The 21,790-nt window shown below is 39.6% G+C and overlaps 1 protein-coding gene across 2 annotated transcripts in view; it reads left to right on the top strand.

Annotated features, from left to right (window-relative positions):
- Positions 1 to 5,298: 5,298 nt before the first annotated feature.
- PPP1CB (protein phosphatase 1 catalytic subunit beta) overlaps positions 5,299 to 21,790 on the top strand; it is a 36,310-nt gene continuing 19,818 nt past the window's right edge. The window contains exons 1-2 of one of the 2 annotated variants that reach the window (XM_070798947.1): positions 5,299 to 5,411; positions 5,661 to 5,800. In XM_070798947.1, the coding sequence (XP_070655048.1) occupies positions 5,749 to 5,800 (52 nt within the window). In that variant the 5' untranslated portion in view covers positions 5,299 to 5,411; positions 5,661 to 5,748. Of the gene's footprint in view, positions 5,510 to 5,660; positions 5,801 to 21,790 lie in introns of both variants that reach the window. The other variant, XM_070798946.1, reaches the window with a different exon arrangement.

Genomic DNA, 21,790 nt, shown 5'->3' with positions numbered 1-21,790 from the left:
TAGGAACTATACTCAGCATCTCAGAATCAGGCTGCCACAACTTTGAATTGTGTCTGTGAGCATCTGTGCTTTATCTGATTTATTTTGTGTGTCTGTTAGCAAGATATGTCCTAGGGTAATTGCATAGGAATGCTCTACTTTCAGATAGCAGGGGAAACCCACTATATATGTATATATAGTAAATATATTTATAAAATAATTATATATTATATAAATAAGTATATATATATATATATATATATATATATATATATATATATATATTCAGAAGGGCTTCCTAGGTGGTGCTAGTAGTAAAGAAAACAAAAAACAACCTATCTGCCAATGCAAGAGACATAAGAGATGAAGGTTCGATCCCTGGGTTGGGAAGACCCCTTGGAGGAGAGCATGGCAACCCGCTCCAGTATTCTTGCCTGGAGAATCCCTATGAACAGAGGAGCCTGGTGGGCTACAGTCCATAGGGTTGCAAAGAGTCAGACATGATTGAAGCAACTGAGCACTCATGTGCATTCAGAAAGAAAACAGAAAATGGTTATCTATGGCTGGTGAAATTATAGGTGATTTTATATGCTTTCTTTCTTTTCCAAATTTCCTTTGACCTAAACTAACATGAGGCATAATGTAGTCTTTATTTACCTTATATGACATAGATATTCATATGATTTTCTTTAAAAAAAATTTCAGTTTACAGTGAGCTGTCCCAAAAGCTGCAGAAGTGTTTAGTAATATATATAGTATACACACTAGTCAAACTTCAAAATCTGAAGAAATCTGATTTTAATTCTCATGTAATATTTTTGGAGGGAGATCCCACAGGAAAGTTGGTTGGGCCACTGGTAATATAGCTCTTTCATTTCCATAATAGTCCCTTCTTACCCAGGATTCTAAGACACTAGAAAATCTGGTGATGGTAGGGGTGAAGGGCCATCTTCTACCTATAGGCAGTACTCAGAACCACTCTCCAAGCCCTTCTGACTTCCAGAACTCTGCTGAGACTGGACTCTCTCTGCCCTACTCCACTTGTAGTATTTTCTCTAAGGTGCTCACTTTCTCTCTGTATAATTCCGTTTACTTTGGGTGTTCCTTATCTGTTACATGTATCTGCATATATTGGACCTTAATTGAGGACAGTGTTCAAAGTTCTCTTTCATGGGGGTTCATTCAAAAAACTTAGATCATGACATCCTGTCCCATCACTTCATGGCAAATAGATGGGGAAACAATGGAAATAGTGACAGACTATATTTTCTTGGGCACCAAAATCACTGCAGACAGTGACTGCAGCCATGAAATTAAAAGACATTTGTTCCTTGGAAGAAAAGCTATGACCAACCTAGACAGCACATTAAAAAGCAGACACATTACTTTGCCAACAAAGGTCCGTACAGTCAAAGCTATGGATTTTCCAGGAGTCATGTATGGATGTGAGAGTTGGACCATAAAGAAGGCTGAGTGTCAAAGAATTGATGCTTTTGAACTGTGGTGTTGGGGAAGACTCTTGAGAGACCCTTGGACTGCAAGGAGATCCAACCAGTCAATCCTAAAGGAAATCAGGCCTGAATATTCACTGGAAGGACTGATGCTGAAGCTGAAGCTCCAATACTTTGGCCATCTGATGCAAAGAGTCAACTCACTGGAAAAGACCCTGATACTGGGAAAGATTGAAGGCAGGAGGAGAAGGGGATGACAGAGGATGAGATGGTTGGAGGGCATCACTGATTCAAGGGACATGAGTTTGAGCAACCTCTGGGAGATGGTGAAGGACAGGGAAACCTGGTGTCCACGGGGTCACAAAGAGTCAGACATGACTGGTCAACTTAACAACAATGGGTCCCATGAAAAGTGGAGGATAAAAAGACACTTATTTAAGTATTCTAAAGGATTGTTACTCTTACAGGCTTGTGGAGAGATCTGGGAAAGAGGCATCCAAGTCCATAATCAGGTCTACTCAAGTTCCAGATCCAGTTCAGCCAGAACACTTACTCCTCTTGCTGCTGACTGATTGCAATTTTCCCTGGTCACTAGAAAGCTTAGAACCATACTTGTGACCTATTCCTAGCAAACCAAAAGGACCTTATGCCATGCATTTTGCATACAATACTGCTGGTTTTACCATTATCTCTCCCTCAGCTTTCTTTTCTGCGATTATTCTCTGTACTTATTTTAATTGATCACATTGCACTTATTTATATAAGCTACTTTAAATCCCTTCTTCTAGAATAAAACAGGTATAAATTAATGTTCATTAATAAAAGAGTTTGATGAGGATCCATTCCTTCACCCCTAAAGGCCCCAGGATGAACTGGCAGCAATAAGAGTCAATGAAAACTACTTTCGACAGGATCACTCTAATAGATTTTCACCTGGTCTGTGTTCACCACCAATGTACATGCTAAATCTTGAAATGGAGAGAGAGCTAGATAAAATGGGATTCAGTTCAGTTCAGTTCAGTCACTCAGTTGTGTCCGACTTTTTGTGACCCCATGAATTGCAGCACGCCAGGCCTCCCTGTCCATCACCAACTCCCGGAGTTCACTCAAACGCATGTGCATCGAGTCAGCGATGCCATCCAGCCATCTCATCCTTTGTCATCCCCTTCTCTTCCTGCCCCCAATCCCTCCCAGCATCAGAGTCTTTTCCAATGAGTCAACTCTTTGCATGAGGTGCCTAAAGTATTGGAGTTTCAGCCTTAGCATCAGTCCTTCCAAAGAACACCCAAGACTGATCTCCTTTAGGATGGACTGGTTGGATCTCCTTGCTGGCCAAGGGACTCTCAAGAGTTTTCTCCAACACCACAGTGCAAAAGCATCAATTCTTCAGCGCTCAGCTTTCTTCACAGTCCAACTCTCACATCCATACATGACCACTGCGAAAACCATAGCCTTGACTAGACGGACCTTTGTTGGCAAAGTAATGTCTCTGCTTTTGAATATGCTATCTAGGTTGGTCATAACTTTCCTTCCAAGGAGTAAGCGTCTTTTAATTTCATGGCTGCAGTCACCATCTGCAGTGATTTTGGAGCCCCCAAAAATAAAGTCTGACACTGTTTCCACTGTTTCTCCATCTATTTCCCATGAAGTGATGGGACTGGATGCCATGATCTTCGTTTTCTGAATGTTGAGCTTTAAGCCAACTTTTTCACTCTCCACTTTCACCTTCATCAAGAGGCTTTTTAGTTCCTCTTCACTTTCTGCCATAAGGGTGGTGTCATCTGCATATCTGATGTTATTGATATTTCTCCCGGCAATCTTGATTCCAGCTTGTGTTTCTTCCAGTCCAGTGTTTCTCATGATGTACTCTGCATAGAAGTTAAATAAGCAGGGTGACAATATACAGCCTTGACGTACTCCTTTTCCTATTTGGAACCAGTCTGTTGTTCCATGTCCAGTTCTAACTGTTGCTTCCTGACCTGCATACAAATTTCTCAAGAGGCAGATCAGGTGGTCTTGTATTCCATCTCTTTCAGAATTTTCCACAGTTTATTGTGATCCACACAGTCAAAGGCTTTGGCATAGTCAATAAAGCAGAAATAGATGTTTTTCTGGAACTCTCTTGTTTTTTCCATGATCCAGCGGATGTTGGCAATTTGATGTCTGGTTCCTCTGCCTTTTCTAAAACCAGCTTGAACATCTGGAAGTTGATGATTAGGAAATCCTATCTCTATAAGTCATCTGAACCATCATAAAATTCTTGTTTGGACAATGCTTCACTCCCCTGCCACCCCCCCCCGCCCCCCCACCGCAAAAAAAAAAAACACCTATGATTTCTGTTCTCAACGTTTATGATACAGCACACACATTTTTAAGCATCTCAGATCACAGGGGGAGTATATCACAACTGTTGACAGTGCAGACACTGGTGCTAGATGCCTGAGTTTGAATCCCAGATCTGCCACTGAAATGGGGCTAGGTAGTTAATCATTCTGAGTTTCAATAAATCCCATCTACAAAGTAAAGACAATAATAGTACCTACCTCATAGGGCTGGTGTAAGGATTAAATAACACATGTTGTATAACATTTAAAACCGTGCCAGAGCACATACAGGGATCTCAAAAATGTTAGTTATTATTAGTGATATGAGAGTGGGGGGAGCACTGCCCTGAGCTTGAAACAGCATCTTAAGTTTCTGGACAAACACCTGAGGAATGATTAAAGACTTTGCCACTGACCACTTCTGAGAACAGGCCAAAAACTCTGGCTTATCTAAATCTTCTGTGTGGCTACTCTTCCCCCTGCTTTTCTAGAGGCAGAATTATGTGATGGAAAGAAGAGGCGGGCAACCAACCTTTCTGAGCCTCAGTGTTTCTTTGTCCCTCTCTTATACATTACCAGATGTGGCAGGAGCTGAAAGCACAAAGATAAACTGCGTTTACCGTGTAACTTCTCAGTCGACTTCCCTGCTGGCTCAGATGGTAAAGCATCTGCCTGCAATGTGGGAGACTTGGGTTCAATCCCTGGGTCGGGAAGATGCCCTGGAGAAGGAAATGGCAACCCACTCCAGTACTCTTGCCTGGAAAATTCCATGGACAGAAGAGCCTTGTAGGCTACAGTCCATGGGGTCGCAGAGTCGGACACGACTGAGCTACTTCACTCACTCTCAGTCGAGTGTAGGAGATAAATGCAAAATCACACGGTAGATGATTAAGCAATATAGTGAAGGTATTTTTCTTGTTGTTAAATGCACTGTGGAAAACAGTATCCACAGAATTTAAGACGTAAGGTATGTGAAAGAGATCTAAAGAAAGCAGACAGCGGGAACCATGTGAAATATTTTTATTGCTGACCCTCCCAAGGCCCACTTCATTTCATCCACGAACACTTAGCAACGAACCTTGTGGAACCGTTGGATTATAAAACCCTTTATTTGCAAAGTCAAACTTTTCCAGTAGAATAATCCCTTCTCGTTTTCCAAACGGACAAATCCAGCTTCAAACATGGGTAACAGCAGTCCACGTTTCCCGCTTACTGAGGAATTGCTTGTCAAATCAGGGACTGAAACGAAAAAAAGAAAAGCGAGGCGGGAACAGCCACAACCGCGTATGCGTAGCGCCGGAGCCTGGCCAGCTGGGAGGCGGGAAGGTCAGCACTGCCTACGCGCGCTCTGCGTAATGGGAGCTTCCCCAGCGCAGCAAACCCTGGGAGCCTCTGGGGCGCTTGCGCAGCCGCCGAGATTCAGCGCAGTGGAACTGGCGAGGAAGGGCGACGCACCTGCGCGAAGGGGGCGGTGCGGCGCGGCGGCGGTGGTGGCGGGAGAACCGAGTCCAGTGCGATTGCGCGAGGGCAGGGGGTGGGTGAGGCGGGGACGCGCGGGGAGTACGCCGTGCGCCTGCGCGGGGGGCTGCGTGGCGCGGTGGCGGGGCAGGGCGGTGTGGAGTGAGTGGCGCTGCGGGTGGGGCCGTCGGCGGCGCTGGTGAGCTTTGCGGAGTTGGGCGGTGCCGAGGAGGAGGAGGAGGAGGAGGAGGAGGTGGCGGCGGCGGCGGCGGCGGCGGCTGGGTCTGACGCGGCCCGGTTCGTGGGGGGCTCCGCTTGTTTATTTATTTATTTATCGTGGGTGCCTCCGAGTGTGTGCGAGCTCCACTGCTAGGTGGGGAGGGGGTGGGGGGAGGGCCCGGGGGAAGGGGGAGTTGGAGTTGGGGTCGAAACGCCGCGTGACTTGTAGGTGAGGGCACGCCGAGCGGTCGCCGCAGACTCCGCCGCCGAGAAGCCCTTGTTCCCGCTGCCGGGAAGGAGCGTCTGGTGCCGACAAGATGGCGGACGGAGAGCTGAACGTGGACAGTCTTATTACCCGACTGCTGGAGGGTGAGTCGGGGCCCGGCGGGCCGCGGGGAGGGGACGCTTTCCCTTATCCCTCCTGGTCCCTCAGGCGCTGGAGCCCGAGGGAACACCCCACCCCCAATCCCCCCACCCCCCCGACGCCCGCTTCCCTGCTTTTCCCGCCCCGAGGCGGCCGCCGAGGATGGGGGCGAAGAAGCTGGTGGGCCAGGGGAGCGGCCTCCGGGAGAGAGGCCGGGCGAGAGGTGCTGTCCCCGCGGGCGGGCAGTGCCCCGCGGACCTTCGGGGACCCGCACGGCGGCGCGCGGCCGGGGCGTGGGGTGACCCTTTCCAGAAGGAGGGGGTCGGGATGCGTGCTCCGATGCATTGTATGCCCGCGAATTGTATGTTTCTCCTCTGTTCTCTTTGTGCCTTGCCCTTGGCTGCCTCCCGATTCTTGTTCTGGGAGTGAAAAGAAACAAATTTTTTTTTAAATCTTTGTGGGAAAACTGATCGGTTCAGCAAATTTTACATGATCCTACAGGGCGAACTATTCAGGGAGAAGATAACACTAGCGAGAGTACCTCCCATGTCTAATTTAGCTTTGAAAAATAGTAAAACAGGTCTGACCGAGGCGAAGAAGCACGCCAGAAATAATGTAGACACACGTTTGCTGTGGGGATTAGTTTCCGGATTTGAGAATTTTAACAGGTTTGAGCAGGGTTTAATTTCTGCACAAACTTAGAAAAGGTCGATTGTAAAGCCTCTGTTGTGTTTAAAGGGTCTTTACAAGTCTTCGCAGCTTTTGAAGTTTCTGGGCCCTTCTGTTTTTATTGGATAGGTTTATGTTAGGGTTGGGGATTGAGGGATAAGGAAGAGATGGAGAGGCTAGGATATTACTCAAAGTCCATCGCGGTCTTCTGCCCGCGAATGCCTTTATCCCAACATTTGCGTCATCACTAACTGCTTTGTGAGTGTGTAGAAAACAAATTAACCCATTAAAAAAAAAAGATTTAGAGTCCTCTCTGTCGGAAACCGTGGCAGGATTACATAGACGTTGTTACTTGCTTTCGAATTTCCTGAAGATAATTGTTTTTCACAGTGAAACAGTATGTACTTACTGTGATGGAAAAGCATCATACAAGATTGTATGGTTGGGGGGCGGAAGGGAGGGCGCTAGTTCCTTTTTTTGGCCGAAGTGTCGGTATCTCATCAGTTTCTGTGTATACCGGTTGTGTAACAAACTACAGTAAATTTGCTGCAGATGTGAGACTGAATGTCTTTTAAGACTGAATAAGAAGCAAAGTTTTACCAGGAACTCTTACTTACTTTTTCCTTTACTATCAAGTTATTCCTGGGAGGCCCCCTGGTGCCTGCAGTCAGTGTTCACTGTTTAAGACTTGGTGGATTTTAACAGATGTGAACATCTTGCTGGGTGTGAGACATCTGCTTTAGGGGGGAATTTTTTTTTTTTTTTAATTTGTTGTTTGTTCTGAGAGGGAAATGTAGCTGTTTAAAATTTTTATTATCTTGTTAACTTTGGGAGAAGTTTATGCTCACCATGAACTTGGCTTGTAAATTTAAATATTTAAAAATCTGATGCTTGTATCCAACTTGTTCATTTTTATTTTCCATATACTTATTTATATACTTTATAGGCATAAGACAGAATAAACTTATGTATTTTTAAATGCTTGATGTGGGACGTCTTAAATCAGATGATTTTATGAAGTGATTGTTTCTGTGAATTTGAATTACATCAGTGTTCGGTTCTGGTTTTTGATGATCATTTTCCAGACATTTTCCCCTTTTAAATTAGCAAGAATTTATTGACCTGCTTTGTGCCAGTCACCAGGAGTGCAAAGACAAGACACTGTCTCTTCATTCAGGGAATTCCCAATTTAAACAAGTGATTTTCAAGCTTTTGCAGCCTGCTCTCTGTCAGTAAAGGGTACCATTACTTGCTCCTTAATCCTGGGAAGTATATTTAGTTTTGACAGTGCCTCCCTGGGATTCTTAAATTCTCCAGGCTCCTTTCTCCTTTGCAAAATCTAGACCTGTCCAAAGACATCCAAAACAGACTTGGATTTTCTAGTAAGTAGTTATTTTTAGTCTTGAAATAATTTTTTTTTTAGTTTCCAAATAAAAATTAATTGATTTTCAGTGACATTACATTTTAATTAAATTTAACTCAAATTCAAGTGAGGTTGCTTAGCAGAATAGCTGTAGTTAAATTTTTGGTTTGTCTTTAGTATTAAAGGAAGGTACAGAACTTGATCAGCAATACTTGATCTCATTTTAAAGTGTTGATTGTAGTTCCATAACATAGTCTCGATTTTTTTTTCTTTTTATTACATCAAATTACCAGTCAGCTATAACACTTTTAGTATAAATTTTTATGAGTTGCTTTGTGTTTTCTTAGGTGGGCAAATCATGTGAATTGCCAAAGCACCATTTACATTTAATTTTTTTTGTTGTTATTATTTAATGCAAAACAGTATACTGATTTATTGTTTGGACAGTGCATATTCCTCCAATATATTTTCTTGATTCAGTTTTACTTACTACAAAGCCAGAGATTCCTAACACTCAGCTGTAGTGACCCTGATACTACATTGTTGTGGGTTTATCATCGTGCTTTTGACTGGTTGTTTAAATTGAAGCTAGTTTCTGTGAGTATCCTGAGAAATCCACTAAAAGCTTTTTTACTTTGATGAGCAGTTCCAAAAGGACTTAGGAAGGCAGTGGGAGTATAGAGAAATCACCTGGGGAGCTTTATTCAGACTGTCAATGTTGAGTTTACTTTGGAGGAGTTGAAATAGGATGAGTAGAATCTGCTTGTTTGGGAATCTGCTTCTGGGTGGTTAAGATTGTGCTAGCTTTGTTCCCAAATACAGACATGATCCAAGTGTTTAAAAACTGGGCTGTATCAGCTGATGATAACTAACATGTGCCCATTATATATTTGATTATGTATGTGTATCATGTACATTTAAAACAGTGTCTGGGATATGCTTTTCTGATTATAAAAATAAGCATTCTTATTCTTACAGGAAAGAATTTCTTATATGAAACAGTGAAGAATTAAAACCAGAGTCCTCCCCATAATTCCATGATCCAGAGATAACTTGTTGAAATTTCGATGCATTTTTCTTTCAGATACTTTACATCTTTAGAATATTGTTTATGTAGCTTTATGAGTTAATTTTTAAACGTTTTCTTACAGTTTTTTTTTTTTTTTTTTTTGCTTTGCTACAAAGCTAAACTTAATATTACAAGATAAATTGTAGACTGTTAGTATCATGTTAGTAGACTGTTAGCAAAAACTTAACAGAATATGATTGTGTTTGTATTTTTGGCCTGGTATTTATGAAAATCTTGGGATGTGTGTATTTTTGTTTATAAATCCGTTTTTCACTTAATCACAACCTATCAGATGTCTAAATTTGTGAAACTGCTGTGATTATTTTTAGTTAAGCTGGAAGACTAAGCAAATAGGAAGTTTATGTCTTTTGTGTCCTTTTGAACGTCAAGAAAAGGAATGGATTTGGAAAATGAAGATTAATGAAACCATATTAAAGCCCTACCCCCCACCCCTTTTTTTAAGCTTTATTGTTGTTTTTTTGGCTGCACCACACAGCTTGTGGAATATAAGTTCCCCAGCCAGGAATTGAATCCTGGTCCCCTGCAGTGAAAGCACTATGCCTCCAGTTACTGGATCGCCAGGGAATTCCCAAGTCTCTCCTTTCTCCTTTTTAAATAATAGTTTTATTGAGATACAGTTCGCATACCATGCAATTTCACCTTTTGAATTGTATAATTGAGTGGTTTGTAGTATATTCACAGAGTTGTGCAACCCATCAGTCACCACCATCAACATTAGAAAGTTCTCCCCATCATTCTCAAACACACCCCTGTTCCCATTAGCTGACAAGTCCCTTTTCCCTTCACTCCTCTCCAGCACTAGGTTATCCCTAATCTACTTCCTGTGGATTTTGCCTGTTCTGGACATTTCATGTGAATGAAATAATGCATTATGTGATCTCTTGTGATTGGCTTGTTTTTAATGTTTTGCAAGTTCATCTATATTGAAGCATGTGTCAGTATTTCGTTCCTTTTATGGCTAAACAGTATTTCATTGTATGACTGTACTACATTTTTATTTGTCTGTTTGTCACTTGATGGACATTTGAGTTGTTTCCTGCTTTGGGCTGTTGTGAAAAATACTGCTATGGATGTTTATGTACAAGTGTTTGTGTGGGCATATGTTTTCATTTCCCTTGGGTAATATAACTGGGAGTGGAATTCCTTTGTCAATGGGTAACTCTGTTTAACCTTTGGAGGAACTGCCAAACTGTTTAAAGCTTCTTTTCTGATTCAGTTGTTTAATTATGACCCAGCAGTCTAAAGGTTAGGCAGTTTTGAAGGAAGTGCTAGTTGATCTTGGCAACCTCAGCTTCTGCAGGGCAAGTGTTATGTGTAAACCCAAGGCCAGGTCTCTTGGAAAAAGCAGGTTGAGGAATAGGGGAGATAGGCTGAAGGTTGCTTTCTCTCCTCTTGCTTCTTTTTAGATGAAAAGCTGGAGAAGGCATAAAGATGGTTCATTGTTCAGAGATTGAGTATTTAAATGGTTTTCCTGTTAGTTCCAGGTGAGGGAAATTTTGACAGTTTGAAGAAGTAGTCCGGAGTGTTATTATTGTATTTGAATACAGGGCTTTTCTGATAAATGTTCAAATCCAAGATTAGGATTTATTGGGATTTAGAAATCTATTTACATTTGAGTCTAGAGACAGGATTATATTAAGATTTAGGATTAGTGAGGAAGATATTAAATTTTATCAAGTAATTTTTTTCCCTCTGATGTCTTATTATCCACATTTATTGTTTTGATAGAATATCTGTTCTAATATCCTATGTTCTCAAGCAACTCTAACAGGTAAAATAATGCAGCTGTTAAGAATGTCAAAATATTTAGAAATAATTAAAATCTCAGTTTCTGAAACAAAGGTTATCCTAGAAGTCTTGGGCTCTAGGGATGCAAGAAGAAATGGTTTGCAAATGTCAGTAGGCTTACTGTGGTGTGGTGGTGGAGGATATGGATTCACAGTTGAATCTTCTAGGATTTAATTTTGAGTCTATACAAATTTATACCCTTGGACAGCAATCACTGCTCTAGTGGCTAGAAGTAGTCATTTCAAGACTTACTGTTTCTGGGAAAATAGAGGATCGGTGAAGACAGGAAGCAGAGAGATGGAGGTTACAACTCTCCTTTCTTTTTGTAAACTCTCCACCTTCCCCCAAGATTGCATATGGTTACCTTTGAAGTCTTGGTTATTAGTAGGTGAAATGCAATTTTTTTTACACCTCATCCTCTGTAATACACTGCACCTCAGATTTTTCTCTGTTAGATAACATGAAAATGCTTTAATGGAAATTAAGTCCTTATTCTACAATTAGTGAGGTAGGAGGCTAAAAATGCAGAAATTCATTCTGAAGTTAAGTATATGTAAATAACCAGTAGGCACTAGCTTGATAGAGGAATTCAGTTCCTGGTCTAGGTGGGTATTTGCCATACATAGGGAAAATAGATAAAGGACAGGGGCAGTTGTCCTTTAATCTGCCTATCCACCTGTGTATAGCAGAGTGATTTATGAGGACATACATAACCTTCCTAATAATCACTGACCTCAGGGCCCTCCCTTCCCAGATTTTCCTGCTTCTGTGCAAAGACTAGGTTTATTTCATCATGAAAGAGTTTAAGCCTTGGGCTGTTCCTTAGACCATGCCTGAGTTTCCATCTTAGTCAATTACCAAACTATTGATAGAAACATTTTCTTGATTTGAGTGCTTGCCTTTTCGGAGAAGGCAATGGCACCCCACTCCAGTACTCTTGCCTGGAAAATCCCATGGACGGAGGAGCCTGGTGGGCTGCAGTCCATGGGGTCTCGAAGAGTCGGACACGACTGAGCGACTTCACTTTCACTTTTCACTTTCCTGCATTGGAGAAGGAAATGGCAACCCACTCCAGTGTTCTTGCCTGGAGAATCCCAGGGACGGGAAGCCTGGTGGGCTGCTGTCTATGGGGTCGCACAGAGTCAGACACGACTGAAGCGACGCAGCAGCAGCAGCAGCTAACACCATTTTAACTTTTCCCTTAATCCTGCCACCTATTTTCAACATTTAAAGAAATCAAGTTACTTTTCCCCATAAAAGAAATTTAAAGTGAAAGTGAAGTGGCTCAGTCGTGTCGACTCTTTGCGGCCCCATGGACTATAAGCTTCCGTCCATGGCTCCTCCGTCCACGGGATTTTCAAGGCAAAAGTACTGGAGTGGGTTGCCATTTCCTTCTCCAGGGGATCTTACCAACCCATGGATTGAACCCATGTCTCTCACATTGTAGGCAAACAAATGCTTTTACCATCTGAGCTACCAGGGAAGTCCAAAGAAATTTAAGGACTTCTATTAATATAGCTTTCTCTAATGTTGTACTTAGCAGTTACGGCTCTTTTATTTTAAATGGAAAGCTGAGAAGAAAACTTTATAGATACTTTTAGGTTTTTCTGTGATATTTGAATATTTATCAAATAATTGAGCCAGAGTAGTGAAAGAAAATGACTAGGCTTCTGAGTGGAAGTGAAAGATCTAAGTTACATAATGACAGAGAGGAGGGTATTTTATGAACATCAGACCTTAGCTGCAATTGTTATGTGAATCCTAAATAAAATCAGGTGTACATTTGTTTACTCAAGGTGTATCTAAGTATTAGTACATGCTGATACTTGTTAAAGATACAGGTTCTACATGTGTTACAATTTCAGCTTATTCCCAGTTTCTTCTGTATTTCTGGGATGATAATAGGTACCTGCTTCATAATGTATCTATTTGTAACAATTAAACCGGTAAAACACTTTGAACATAATAAAAGCTCCGAAAATGTTAGTGTTCTTGTTTAGTGTAAACCTGAGCCAAGATAAGGTAAGAGAGGGCTTCTTAATGCTGGTGAGCCCTGGACCCTCTCCACAGTAATTTTTGAGAAGGTTTATTTCTAGTGAGGATCTAACAGACGTGCGTTGTTTGTTGCATACAGCCACGTATAGAACTGTGTGTGTGTGTAAAACATTTCTTTCCTATTACTGTTATTTGGCATTTATAATCTGGTTTGACATATTAATGTTGGTGCTGAGGGGGAGAGAGATTTTTAGGCAGAATAAAGTGGTGAAAGGTGATTTAAGGAGATTTGGTGTATGCTTTCTTTTGATTAGGGACTAGAGAGCAGTGGATTTCAAACTTTGAATCTTGAGACTACTTTATATTCATAAAAAGAACTGAGGACAAGAGTTTTCGTGTGAGTTGTTTATCAGTACTGTTAGAAATTAAAACTACGAATTTAAAATTTTGATAACCTGTTCATTTTATGTAAGTAGAGTTTGCTTTCTACAACAAAAATATTAGGGATCAGCACATTTCTTTAATGTCTAGCTTTGTAGAAGACAGAAGAATTCTCGTACCTTCAGTTTGTTTTGATAACATTGTTTTGGTTGAAGTATCTGAAGAAAATCTGTACTTTTACAGATAAATCAGAAAAGGAGTATTTTAAAAGCATTTATAGATAATGGTGGATATTCTTTAATAGTATAATAGAAATTGACAAGTGGTAATTTCTTAAAGGTTAGTTGTAATGTGGAATCTGAAATGTTCTCTTACATCAAAATCCATTGATCTATCTTGCATTTTAAATGGATCTTACAAATGATTTTGTAATATGCCTTGGTTCTTTTAAAATCACTGGTTAAGGTGATTTATGCAGATGTTAAAAGTTGACACATTTTATACAACATTAAAGAATCACATTTGTTAATTTAGAACAAGGTATCAGATGAGTCCTTAAGTATGAAAAAGCTGTCAAATTCATGGTGCTGGATACAGAGTTTCCAAAATTTTAATTTTCACTAGCAACAAATGCTGTCAATTGTTTCATTTGAAATGACAGGCTCACTTTGTTCATTTTCAAGCATATCTGTTATATATCTTGAGTGAGTAACTATAGTTTGTTAGTTGTGCTTTCCAGCAAAAGAGATGTTCTGTGAAAGAAAAATTAGCTGGATCACTTTGGTACTTCAACAGTCACTCTAGAGCTTTTCTTGAAGACAGCCATTGTACTTGAATATGCAACAGGAAAGCTTCATGGATACTTTCCATTTCCTCATGCAGAATATTAGAAAGATGTATACTCAGTGGTGGAGATTTAATAAAATTCATCATTTTTACTGCTTAAGGGCATTTTAATTTGAAACTGGATCTTTCTGTTTCACTGTAAGCGCATGGCACTTCAGTGCCACTGACTTGGTTTCTGCTCAGGTGCCTGCATTTTAATCATCGTTTTCACCATGCATATGTCAATGCAGTAAAAAAGAGGATCACACTCTGAGAACCCACAGGCCTACAGCACTCCCTTCTAATCCTGAAATGTCTAGCCTGCCCCTGTATCTGTTAAGTTTTCTTCTTTACTCTTTTTTCATTATCTGTTTGTTTACTAGTGTACCTGAAATGATACAAGCAGTTCACAGACTCCTCTGAGAAATCGTGAAAGCCCTGGGCCTTCCCCGAAAAATATGCATGTTTATATACACAGTACTACAGACAGGGGGATTACAGAGCTCCTGAAGGCCATCTGTAGACTCAGATCATATTAATAATTACTATCAGGCAAACTTAAGATAAAATTATGGCAGCTGCCTAGTTCTTTCATTTAAAACCAAAATTCCACATTCTAGCCAATTGTAAAAATTTTACGTTTTTAAGTTAACTTTGCTGTTTAGTATGTAACCTTGATTGAATCATTTTAGTATTGTAGAAATTAAAATATTAAAGGTTAATGAAGATTACTAAGATTTCATGGGGCAAAAATAGTAATGGAATTATTCTCTTGACATTCTTTCTGTTTCAGAGAAGACAGTTATTAGTAAAAAACTTGCTGGAAAAAAATAGCATATTGTTATTGAAAATAAAATTTAGCATACACACAACACAGACATACATATCATGCACCATTTGTAATTTAAGAGACAAACCTGCATTGAAAAGACTTTTAAAAGAATTTGAAATATAGTGATTGAGTATAATTTTTTGCAGTCATGAGAAGGGACTTCTTTTAGGGGAGAAGACAACATTTTGTTTAATTGAGGTTCAGAGTTGGTGTTCTGTATCATCAAAGTCAATGGAAGTGTTTGTCTATTGTTGATCTATAATGAGATTTTATGTATTTTATCTTGGAAGCTGTCTTAACACAGATAGGTACTGCCAAAACTAGTATCAATCTACAAGCATATGGTTTTAGTTAAGTGATTTTAGTCATCACTTGGAAGGTATTTATAGGATTTTATTAGTCCTCTCTTGATATCTGCCTTTTAGCATGTCATTACATTACAGATTAATCAATTCCAGTAATAGGTTAGGTGGAAGCTTCTCACCTGCACAAATAAATGAATTTTGATATATTTTGCATTAGCACTAAGATCTGATGAATGCTGTTAGAACTGTGGTTTGAGCTTAGAAAATAGTATTCAGTGCAAAACTTATGAGGGAGTAAAAATCTCACTTGTTTTAACTTGTGACAACCCTGAAACTGTATAAAGCAACCTGACATTTGCTTGTGACCCAGGCAACGTTAGTTGTTAAAGTGACTTAATATAGTATATGTTTCACATACAAGGTTTTTTGTTTTGGGGGTTTTTTTGCATTTTAATTTTAGGTTTTAACTGAGAAATATTATTAGGTTTGTAGTAAAATCTAATTTATAAAACCTACTCTCTGTTTGATAGTAGTGATTGGGGGTTACTCTTCTCATTCAGAAAAATTTCAGTATCAGCCCTAAGCCTTAAAAAAATCAGTAAAACTTCATCACTACTGAACTGCTCTGTGCTAGGGCAAGTCAGGATATTCAGCTTTTGTTTCTCACAAACATTTGTGGACCCGACCATGGTTAGGTTTATGAGAACTAATGAAGTATACCATTGGTATCGCTGGTTCAACGGTGTGATTAGAATCTTTTTCCACTCAGTAACTGCACTATAAACTTTAAATACCTTCAATTTTTACAGGCTTTTTAAAATTATCCAACTAAGTCTTTTTCTGCTCCATGCATAGTTTTACCTGCATCATTGTTGTGGGTTTGTTTGTTTGGCTTCTTTGGAAAAAAATTTTTTTTTTAGGCCGCACAGTGTGGACTGTGGCATCTTAGTTCCCCCACCAGGGTTTGAACCATGTTGCTCCCCACTCCCTGCCGTGGAAGCGTGGAGTATTAACCACTGAACCTCCAGGGAAGTCCCTCTTTGAAAATATTCTTGCCTGTGGTTGTTCCACTCATACTGTTCATGGAGGCTAACTTTTCTGTCATTTCAAATTCAGTATTGGCTCCTCAAATAAGCAACAAGTAAGTATTGGCAGTATCTGTGAATGCATTCATTAAGAGCCAATGAAACCACTCAAAATTGTTCGTTTTTTTAACTCATTATTGATGTTGCTTCCAACGTTGTCAACTCTTCAAGAGCTGTTTTTACAGAAAGACTTCAATAAATACATATAGTTTGGGGACATATTTCTTTGGCTTTTCCAAACAAACATGATTTAATTAAGTCACCATTAGTAAATGGCTTTCCTCACTTGCTAATACATGAATCAGTTGGAAACTTACTTTCATTGCAGCCTCATTTCTATTTTTGTGCAGAAATTCTGCTGTGATGAGATTCTGTTAAAATTTTTTTTTAAAGTTTTGTTACTTCCTGTGAGTTGGGAATGTTGTGACAAGTGCTCAGTTTCCTAATGTTAACACATATTTTATTCTTTTAGCTGGAAAGTCATAAATATAATGCCTGATAGTCTAATCCAGTAACAAAATAATCTACACTCCATTGTGCCTTAGACATTCACATTCCACTTTTCTTCCTTTAACATGATGAGTATGCACTAGTAATAAAATTAAAATAAAATGGCACTCAATACATTGTTGAGTTATAGCTGTATCTCTGCAATTTCTAGAACCTTGGGAAACAATGCAAAGCCATGAGGGTACCCCATGTACTCGCTGCTACAACTACTCAACTCTGCCATTGTAGCGTGAAAGTACCTGTAGGTATTGATAATAACTAAATGAATGAGAGTGGTTCTGTTCCAGTAAAATTTCATTTTTGAATGCTAACATTTGAATTTCATGTAACTTTTATGTGTCACAAAGTATTATTTTTTCCCACCTCCCCACCGTTATTAAAAATATATAAAGGACCAAATTTCACCTTGGACCTTAGTGTTTTCCCCCCTTTCTGTTGTAAACATGATTTTGCAGAAAGCTTGCTTTATCAGGAGTCAGGTACCTTGGTGCTCACACCCATGTTGCATGACTGATTCATTCACATAATGTATGGAGTTATGGCCCTTAATGTCTAGTCCTTGGCAAGGTATTTCTCAAAATTCTTTATAAAATCATATGAATTTCTAGTGTATACCCAATAATCATATTTTGTGTACTTATTATTTTCACTTGAGCAGAGGGTTTTGATCTTGAAGTACCAGTGAGTTCACCAGTCACTCCTAGAGGCATAGGGGAATAGACTCCAAATAAAAAGTGGCAGTCTTACTGGAGTAAAGAGGAGAGGTGGAAGTCTGGGGCAACTAAAGCAGTTGAAACTTAAGTCCTAAAGAGGAGAGAATCACATAGACTCTAACCTCAGAACCTGTAGTCGACTCCCGCTAAAGTCGAGGACTTCCCTGGTGGCTCAGACAGTAAAGCGTCTGCCTACAATGCGGGAGACCCAGGTTCAATCCCTGGGTCAGGAAGATCTCCTGGAGAAGGAAATGGCAACCCACTCCAGTATTCTTGCTTGGAAAATCCCGTGGGCAGAGGAGCCTGGTAGGCTACAGTCCATGGGGTCACAAAGAGTCAGACACAACTGAGCGACTCCACGTTCATGTTCTCCCTAAAGTCATTGACTTCTAAGATGCACACATGCAAGAGAAGATTCTAAGAAGTGCAGAAGAATCTGAGCAGAGATTACAGCGTTGTCCAGTACCTGCGTGGCAAAACTTGACGTTAAGACTTAATAAAGTAAGAGAGACTATATTGTACCCTGAGTTTTCTGTTGAGACCTCCATCATGGCCAAGATTGAGGGCAAAATGAAATAGACCCGCCCTCAAGAAAATGTGGGTGCATTATTGCCACACTTGCTGCTGCTAAAGGAAACAACCCTCTGTGGAGAAGATGTCATAAAAAACTACTACAGTTATTCATCCATAATCAAATATTTCTGTGAAATACTACAGGAATGCTAACATGATCAATTGACCAAAAAAAAGAAGAAAAAGTATAAATCCACCTTGTATAATTCATATATTAGAGATGTCACACAGACTTTAAGATAACTGATTTAATATGCTCAAGGTAAAGAGGAAAGGAAAAATTTCATCAGAGACCTGGAAACTTTATAACCAAAAAAATACGTTAACTAAAGTTAAGAATTTCGTAGTTGTGTTTACATACTTGCAAATTAAAAACAGCAGAATAGAGGAGTAGTAAACTAGGGGAAAATAGTTGAGTGGAAATTCTGCAGTGCTGAGAGAGAAAAAATAAAGGGGGAATACAGAAGAAGGCAGCAGAAGACCATAGAAAAGTTTAACATGTCACCTTACACCTGTCAGAATGGCTGTTATCAAAAAGAGAACAAATAACAAGTGTCAGCAAGGGTATGGATGAAAGGAAATGCTGGTGCACTGTTGGGGGTGGGGGGTAAATTGATGCAGCCACTACAGAAAACAGAATGGAGGTTCCTCAAAATATTAAAAATAGAACTACTGTAGGATCCAGCAATTCCACTTCTGGGTATGTATCTAAAGAAAACAAAAATACTAATTTGGAAAAGATGCACCTTTATGTTGCAGCATTATTTACAATAGCCAAAATGTGGATAAGTGCCCTTTATCCAGTGAATGGATAAAGAAGATATGGTGTGTGTGTTTGTATTGTGGACTATTAGCCATAAAAAAGAATGAAATCGTATCATCAGTGACAACAGGAATGGACCTAGACAGTATTTTGCTAAGTGAAATAAGTCAGACAAACAAAGACAAATACTATATGATTTCACTTGCATGTGGAAGCTAAAAAAACAAAACAGGTGAACAAACGAAACAGAAACAGTCGTAGATAGAATAAACAGATGGTGCCAGGGAGTGGGGGCTAAGAGAAATAGATGAGGAGGGTTAAGAGGTACAAATCTCTCAGTTGAAAAATAAATGAGTCAGGAGTGTGAAATGTACAGTCTGCGGAATGCAGTCAGTACCTTTGTATGGTGACAGATGGAAACTAAACTTATGGTGATCATTTTGAAATGTATAGAAATATCGAATCACTCACTGTTGCACCAGCAACTAACAGTGTTACAGGTCAAGTACACTTCAAAAACAAACTTACTTGTGGGAAACAAAGATCAGATTTGTGGTTACCAAAGGTGTGGTTACCAGAGGAGGGGAATTGATTGAAAGTAGTCAGAAGGTACAAACTTCCAGTTATGAGATACATACTGGGTATGTTATATACAACATGATAGTTATAATCAACACTGCTGTATGTTATATATGAAAACTGTTTAGACAGTGGATCCCAGGGAGTTGCCTGGCAGTCCAGGGCTTAGGACTCTGCACTTTCACTGCAGAGGCCCCGGTTCAGTCCCTAATGGGGGACCTAAGATCCCACAAGCTACATGCACAGCCATAAAAGAGAAAGAGTGGAACCTGGGAGTTCTTATCACAAGAGAAAAAAGCTTTTTTTCTGTTTTGTTTTGTTTCTATGTGAGATGATGGCTATTCACTAAACTTAATTGTGGTAATCATTTTGTGTTATTCTCCTTAAACGTATTCAGAGGTGTATGCCAATTATATCTCAATAGAACTGGGAAAAAAATTTTTTTAAGGGGGAGAAAAAGAATTTTGACCTTTATTCTATACCATACACAAAATTAAGGTAGATTATTGAATGAGTTAGGCTAAACAATAAAGTATCTAAAAGGTTTAAAAGTAAACATAAGGAAATACTTAGGAGAAGGCAAACATTTCTTGAACATGATGTAAGACACCAAAAAAAAAAAAATTCAAGATGGATTTAAATACATTAAAGTATATCAGTTTTATCAAAGGCAGCAGTAAGAGAATGAAATTTTCTTGGGCCCCAAAATCACTGCAGATAGTGACTGCAGCCATGAAATTAAAAGACACTTTGGAAGAAAAGCTATGACCAACCTGGACAGCATATTAAAAAGCAGAGACATTGCCAATGAAGGTCCGCCTAGTTAAAGCTGTGTTTTTTTCAGTAGTCAGGTATGGATGTGAGAGTTGGACCATAAAGAAAGCTGAGCGCCAAAGAATGGATGCTTTTAAACTGTGATGTTGAAGAAGACTCTTGAGAGTCCCTTGGACAGCAAGAAGATCCAACCAGTCCATCCTAAAGGAAATCAGTCCTGAATATTCATTGGAAGGACTGATGCTGAAGCTCAATACTTTGGCCAATACTTTGGCCACCTGATGCGAAGAACTGACTCATTGGAAAAGACCCTGATGCTGGGAAAGATTGAAGGCAGGAAAAGAAGGGGACAACAGAGGATGAGATGGTTGGATGGCATTACTGACTTGACGGACATGAGTTTGAGCAAGCTCCAGGAGTTGGTGGTGGACAGGGAAGCCTGGCGTGCTGCAGTCCATGGGGTCACCAAGAGTCTGACAGGACTAAGCAACTGAACTGAAACTGGGAGAAGATACTTACAATGTATCTGACAAAGAATTCATCTGGAATATGTAAAGAATTCCTACAGATCAGTTAAGTCCAGTTTTAAAGAATGAACAAAAGACTCAAAATGAACTTCACACAAAAAAAAGGATGTCCCAGTGGCCTGTTGAGCATATGAAAAGGGTAATGCAAACCAAAATCTCACTGAATATCACTACACCCAACAAATTGACTAAAACTGTTGACAAAGAGGTAGAGCAGCATTGCTGGTGGGATTGTAAATTGGTTTAACCACTCTAGGAAACTGGTGGTATCTGCTTCTTAATAAAGCTAAGTCTTCCTGTGACCCAGTAGTCCTCCTGTTACATGTATACCAAGAGAAATGTACATGAATATTCAAAGCATTCATAATAGCCTCAAACAGGAAATGACCCAAATAGAGTATATAAATATATTTTGGTGTATTCGTATGAGAAAATACTTCAAATGGCTGCTAAATACAGCATGCATGAATCTCACGTGACAGTGAACAAGAGTGTATACTATTTATAAATTTATACTATAAATTTCTATTTAAAATTCAAAAACATTAGACTAATCTATGCTGAAAGAAATAAGAATAGTAACCTTGGGCATTATTATTGAATGGTTAGGGCTTAAGGGAGCCTTGGGCTGCTGGAAGTATTCTGTGTCTTGATCTGGGTGGTGGTTACCTAGGTGTATACATAAACCATACTTTATATAATAGCTCAATTGATTTTTAAACATTAATAGTACAGTAGATATTTGCTGTAACAGAATTTTCACCTGGCTTGCATTTATTACCTACTGAAAATTTTTTGGGGGGAAATTTTTGACTAAAAAAATTTTTATGAGGTGGACTAGAAAGAGTATTGATTTTTTTTTTTTTTTTTGGTTTTTTGAATATTGAGTTTTAAGCCAGCTTTTTCTTTTTTTTTTCTAATTTTATTTTATTTTTAAACTTTACATAATTGTATTAGTTTTGCCAAATATCAAAATGAATCCGCCACAGGTATACATGTGTTCCCCATCCTGAACCCTCCTCCCTCCCCATACCATCCCTCTGGGCCGTCCCAGTGCACCAGCCCCAAGCATCCAGCATCGTGCATCGAACCTGGACTGGCAACTCGTTTCCTACATGATATTTTACATGTTTCATTGCCATTCTCCCAAATCTTCCCACCCTCTCCCTCTCCCACAGAGGCCATAAGACTGTTCTATACATCAGTGTCTCTTTTGCTGTCTC

The sequence above is a fragment of the Bos indicus genome, chromosome 11 (genome assembly GCF_029378745.1).
Source record: "Bos indicus isolate NIAB-ARS_2022 breed Sahiwal x Tharparkar chromosome 11, NIAB-ARS_B.indTharparkar_mat_pri_1.0, whole genome shotgun sequence".
In the NCBI taxonomy this organism is placed as follows: Eukaryota; Metazoa; Chordata; class Mammalia; order Artiodactyla; family Bovidae; genus Bos; species Bos indicus.
This window is presented reverse-complemented; position numbering and strand designations above follow the sequence as displayed.